We start from the raw sequence: 6099 nt of genomic DNA on the forward strand, positions 1-6099 counted from the left end.
TTCCTGGCAAAACCAAAATTGGACGCGTTATCCATATCTCTCGAAGCGCTTTTTGGCTTCGACCTAGTTGGCTTTCGACACCAACTTTGAAAGTTTTATTTTGACAATATCACCTCCAAATAAATATTGGACCCACCAATTATATTTAATTGATAAATACCAAATTTATATCCAACAATTTGCATGACAATTATAATATAAAAATTGAACTTCAATCAAAAGTAAAATTAAATAAGTCACTTAACAATAAAAGTTATTTTTTGTGACACAAATGACATCAAAGGCTTAAACATTCAAGAATACAATAAATTACAAAGATCATAGGGTTTCAACAACCACCCTAATAGGAATGAAGCATATTAGATCCTAGAATCTAAATCAATAATTGTACTAAGGTTAATTGGGTGCATGTATTGGGCAGCTCCAGTCATAATTTTATCAACGATTAATCTATTTGCTCTTTCTGATGGATGAAAAGCGTCCCAAAATGCATAAATATCTCTATTAGGGCACAAGTTAGATGCTGGGGTACATAGTCCAATTCCATTGTATGCTCCTTGACCACAACATGCTACTTTTGATGTAACAAATCCTACATAAATAAATAAAAAATGATAAATATTTCAAAATTGGAAAATTGTACAAAAATTATTATTATTATTATTATTATTATTATTATTATTATTATTATTATTATTATTATTATTATTATCGTATTGACCATCTAATTTTCAACGGAAGGGCCCCCGGTAATCAAGAATTCGGTCACGAGGTTAGGAAAGTATGAAAAAGAATTATTCCTACAAGAAATTAAACTCGGATTCTCTCAAACGATCTGTTTTAGGGAGAACTCATTAACTACTTGAGCTCAATGTCTTATTTAAATTGCATAGAAATTATGATTCACATAGCATGCACCTTCTTCATTTATTATACCAACAAAAAAAATGTAAAAAATAGCTTCAATATTCAATAGGGTTGTTGTAAGTGTCAAAAATTGATTTTCTTTGAAGTTTAGGTGAATCAATGTTTTTTCAATGAGTATGGTCCATTGCAATCTTAATTATATGTTTGACATATACTATATGATGGGAATGGTCCCTAGGGTCCCCAAATAAAGCCAATTTCCCCACACCATTTAATTTGATTACAACATATCCATCTATTAGAATATTGGTTGTGGGAAATAGAATTAATCTTTTAGAAATATATTCTAATAAGTTGGAGGATTTAGAGCAATGCAGAAGGGAGAAGAACAATTATCTTATTTTCAATCCACTTGGGTCAAGAATCTATGACGAAGTCCATAATTAATTTGTGATAAAATCTTTTAATGGATCCCAAAACTACACTTAAGTTAAATTTCATCCATTATTCCAATATGTCTTAGGAGAATCTAATTAATTATCCTCTCTAATGGCCACCATGGGCTAAACTTATTAAATAGACTTCAAGACCAAACTATAGGTAGGTAACAAAATTTGCATATATTGAATTTCTACTTCCAACTAACTTCACTAGGGCTTGACCTAACAGTTTACTTCTAGCATCAACATATATACATAAAAAAAAAAACAAAAAAATAATATTTCAAACCAACATATGAATTTTTCTACTTGAATTATCATTGTTACTACTAATATTATTTATTTTATTTTTTATAGACAAATGTTAATGGTTATCAAGTTAATTTTTAAAATTTGAACTTCTTAATTAGTATTGTTTTAAACGTCTCTCACCTTACACGAATAAAATAATTAACGAAATTAAGATTGAAAATATACCATATTCTTGTGGATTATCGATGAAATCTAAATGCATTGCAAAGGCATTTGCGTAAATGAAGACATGTCTATCAGGACCGCCAATTTCCGTGTTGAGTTGATTAATCAATTGAACAAGTTGAGGATTGAATAAATTAGTAGCTTTTTGAAGAGCTTCCCCACACTCTCCATTTCTACCTTGCATAGCCAATTCTGCTGGCACACAACCTAATGGTCCAGTTCCAGTCACCAAAACTCTTCTTGCTCCTAATTCATGCAGATTCTGTAGACATTTAATTCAATGTTATAACACAATTGGTATGAAAAAATAATAATAAATGTACGTATTGAAAATACAGAGGATAATGTAAGAGCATTTAATTCTATATTTTTACTATATGGTTATATTTGGTGGTGGAATTTATGTGGATTTTAATATTTATTGACCTAATGTGTGCTTCTTTCAACTACCAATTGAATTTTACCGTTACATGTTTGCCAAACATTAATTAACTCATCTAAAGAAAAAACATATTTTTTTTTTTTGGTATTCAGAAAAAACATATTTTAATTCCTAACCATAATAACAAATGAATGTTTAATTTTTATACTACTAAATTATCATTCATGAACTCAACTACCACACTAGTCTATAAGCTTTTAGAGAAATGCTAAAAAAACACAACCATATTATTGAAATACTCCTCCTAACATTATTTTTAATACGTTCTTTAATGAGTGAAATTCACACTACTTTCATTTTTTCTTATTGGTAGAACACTAGATTCATTTTTTATTGTGATAATTTTTGCACTCTAATTTTTATTTAAAAATAAAATAATTGATTGAATACTGAAATGAAAATGTTAAAAAAGCGCGCCCATGACTAGGCAAACAAGTTTCTTTTTTCACCCTTCAATACCACTTCAAAAGTATACTTAAAAAAGAAAATAAATATTTTATTTTTCCTTAGGAAGTATTATCACTTCTTGACAAAATTATTGTTTTTTTTTTTTTCGTTTGAAGTAGGTTTTTAGAAATGTGACGAGTGAGAAAATAAGCTATCTTATGAATTAATATTTTTAAACAAAAGATCCTAATACTAGTAAGAAAAAAAGGTTATGCTAACTAATTATAAAGTCCCTTTACATACGAGTTGTTAGCATTGAACTGTTTTTCTTATGGTGACTTTGACCATATGTTTTAGGGTTTAGGAGCTGCCTATGTGACAAAAAAATGTAATGTCACGATAATATAATAATTTTTAAAATAAAAAATTATTATGTCAAAACTTCAAAAAAAAAATCAAATTATGACCATAATTAAACAAAGGGCAGTTGAAGGATAGGAATATATATACCAAAAGAATTTTGCGATACTCAGAAATGAGGAAGACAACATAATCTGGAAGAGCATATTGACGAGATCTTGCTGAGAATGGAACCAAATAATAATTGTTCACAAAATCATTCCCTCCTAAGGTTATTAAAACCAATGCTTGGTTCACTAATCTTTTTGCCCCATCTTCTCCGATTAGTGCACTCACCCTTTGTTGGTATTGTTTAAAGTATGCCAATTGGGCACCAATTCGGATTATGTTAATCTGCAAAATTAAATTTAGATAATTAGATACAACAAGTAATTCAATTTTACAATATTGTTTCTTACATTAAACTTTCTCTTAATTCAAGCAGTCAATCATCAATTGTCGTTTAATTGAAATCATCAATTCAAATATAACTTGATATTTTAAAATATCAAATAAAATTTAAATTGAGTTAAGATCAAATAACGATCAATATCTAACTCGGTGAATGTATATAAAGTTTCAACCACAGTAAATCTAATTTCCAAATTTAGGATTTGTTTCCTTTATGTGTCTCTCTTGGATTTGGATTGTATGCGGTCAAAACTGCATGCACTCATGCAGTCAAGAAAGATTTGGTCGTCTGATCTTTAATTAGACACCTATATATAAAACAGTTACATAGTTTGATTAAATCTCATTTATACTTGGACCATCCGATCTTAATCGGACGAACAAATCTTCCTTGACAGCATGATTAGGGAAATCACGTCTCTCTTCTCTTTTTAATTAGGAAATCATTGTCTAGTCATTTTCAATTTAATTTGTTGTTTTCAAAGCTTTGTGCCCGTACGGAATATTGAACATAACTTCTTTTCATGTTAAGAAAGTAATTACGTTGAGTGAGAGTAGATCCTCTCATAAATGAAGGTTCACATTTTCAATCTCTATTCAATTATGTCGTCCTTCAACTTTGAACACACATGCTCCCTAAATACATGACCCAAATTTTCTGTCCCTTTTTATATGAACAATTTTTCATTTTACTAATAATATTTAGGCCTTGCTAACGAGTGTTTTCGGGAAATTTATTAAAAAATTATTTATTCAAAAAATTAAATATTTTAATTGACAAATTACAATATATTAACTTCGCACATTTTCGTAAAAACTTGCCGGTATTTAAAGTCTAAGAGTACTCCCTCCGGACCCAATTATAAGTAAAAGCCATTTTTTAGATTAATTGAAAAAGTAATGTATCTGGTCAATAATATAGACTAGATAAATTATTTTTTTCAATAAATCTAAAAAGTGTTTTTTGCTTATAATTGTGTTCGGAGGGAGTACCTTGAAGATGCTGGATAATATTTCCCATAATTATTTTAGTAAAATATTCTTATTTATGTTTTTTATAAAATGACAATAAATATTATTACTACTTTGAAAAAACAAGATATTAAATTAATTTTCTCTTATTCAATCCAAAGGAAAAAATTTCAATTTATTAAAAAATTTATATCACTATAAATTTTCTTTATTCAAGTAATTTGGTCAATAAAATCATATATTTAGAGAGATATAATGGTATTAGAAATATGGAGTTGAGGTTGAAAAAATAAGTGAAGTACAAGAGAAATTTCATTACCATGTTAATCTTGGAAAAGAAAATGCTACTCTTTTGTGTTTTTTTTTTTTTTGACAACTACTCTTTTGTGTGTTAAAAACATTAGTTAATTGTCAAAAAACATTATATCATTAAAAAAGGAATGCTACTTACAAACTGAACTCCAGTGTCATTGAGAATTCCAATCCCAGCAGAAGCAAAATTAGCACCAACAAGTAACCTTTCACCATCCAACTCTGGACTCAAATATGGCAATGTGGCCTCTGACCCAATTTTCTCACCTATATTATCATATCACACATATTCATATATTAATATATAGTCACTTAATTAATTAAAACAAGCATTAAAAAAAATTGAGATGAAATCTAGTGAAACTATATAAATAATTAAAAAAGTTATTATCATAAATAATATAAAAAAAAAAAAAAAAAGAGCTAGCACTTAACTAATAAGGTCAGGCATGTTGAGACCATTAGAGAAACGACCAGAAGCTCTATGAGATTGAGAATCAATTCCATAAGGATATGTATCAGCACGAGCAGTAGTTGCTAAGAAATTGTTATTTCCATTGTCTACTAAAGAATCACCAAAAACAAAAAATGCTCTTGCTGCTTCAATTTTTTCAACACCAATGGTTAGTGTGATTAACACACAAAGAAGTATTGAAGGAATTATATTCATTTTGTTGTTGTTTACTTCCTTTGATATTAATGTGTCAAAGAAATTTAACACCAACTAGCTATATAGTGGTGAATGTGTGTATGAGAGAAAGTTAGGTCACTTATATATAGTGCTCAATTATTGTGATATTATTATTAATTAATTTTGTAACCACATGTAAGAAATATTAACCTCCCTTTAGCTGTAAGTATTCACCCTTTAGCTGTAAATTGCAATTTTAGTCCCTCTATTTTTATCATCAACATCGATGAAATCGTAAAAAAAATCACATATAAACTTATTTTGAATACATGTTATATCACCATATATTTTAGACAAAATATAATGGATGGACTAAAACTGTCAAATTTTAAAATAGAGAGACCAATATATAAAAACTTACGGTGAAAGAAATATATGAAAAACAAAAATGTATGGAAAGCCATTTTCATATACTTGGATAACCGTGGTAATCACAACATTGATGTATTAGTCGTCTATAATGATACATTTGCATACCACCAATATATAGGATAGGATTTTATGCAATAACAACGTTCTGCTATAATAGATATAGTCATTCAATCTTAAATCGGCGGTTGAGATTATTTTATTGTGTGGAACATTGTAATTTGAATAATTTGATCTCAAATGAATAACTAAGATGCATTACAACGGAAAATTGTGTCAAATCATTACTGCTGAGAATATCCAAATCCTCAATATAATACATAACCTTTATC

The 6099-nt window shown here is 28.3% G+C and overlaps 1 protein-coding gene across 1 annotated transcript; it reads right to left on the reverse strand.

Moving 5' to 3' along the window:
• Positions 1–222: 222 nt before the first annotated feature.
• On the reverse strand, positions 223–5457 carry LOC123919524 (GDSL esterase/lipase LTL1-like). The gene is made up of 5 exons (XM_045971448.1): positions 5143–5457; positions 4847–4974; positions 3124–3366; positions 1785–2046; positions 223–592 (listed from the first exon to the last, which is right to left on the reverse strand). The coding sequence occupies exons 1-5, from the start codon at positions 5375–5377 to the stop codon at positions 360–362; spliced, it is 1101 nt and encodes a 366-aa protein (XP_045827404.1). The 5' UTR covers positions 5378–5457; the 3' UTR covers positions 223–359.
• Positions 5458–6099: the final 642 nt, after the last annotated feature.

This window comes from Trifolium pratense, linkage group LG4 (genome assembly GCF_020283565.1).
Source record: "Trifolium pratense cultivar HEN17-A07 linkage group LG4, ARS_RC_1.1, whole genome shotgun sequence".
NCBI classification, from domain to species: domain Eukaryota; kingdom Viridiplantae; phylum Streptophyta; class Magnoliopsida; order Fabales; family Fabaceae; genus Trifolium; species Trifolium pratense.

Coding starts and splice junctions, on each gene's coding strand:
- LOC123919524 (XM_045971448.1), bottom strand. CDS start 5,377: ATGAATATAATTCCTTCAATACTTCTTTGTGTGTTAATCACACTAACC. Junction 4,975..5,142: donor CAACATGCCTGACCTTATTA/GTTAAGTGCTAG, acceptor ATGATAATATAG/GTGAGAAAATTGGGTCAGAG. Junction 593..1,784: donor CGATAATCCACAAGAATATG/GTATATTTTCAA, acceptor TTATTTATGTAG/GATTTGTTACATCAAAAGTA.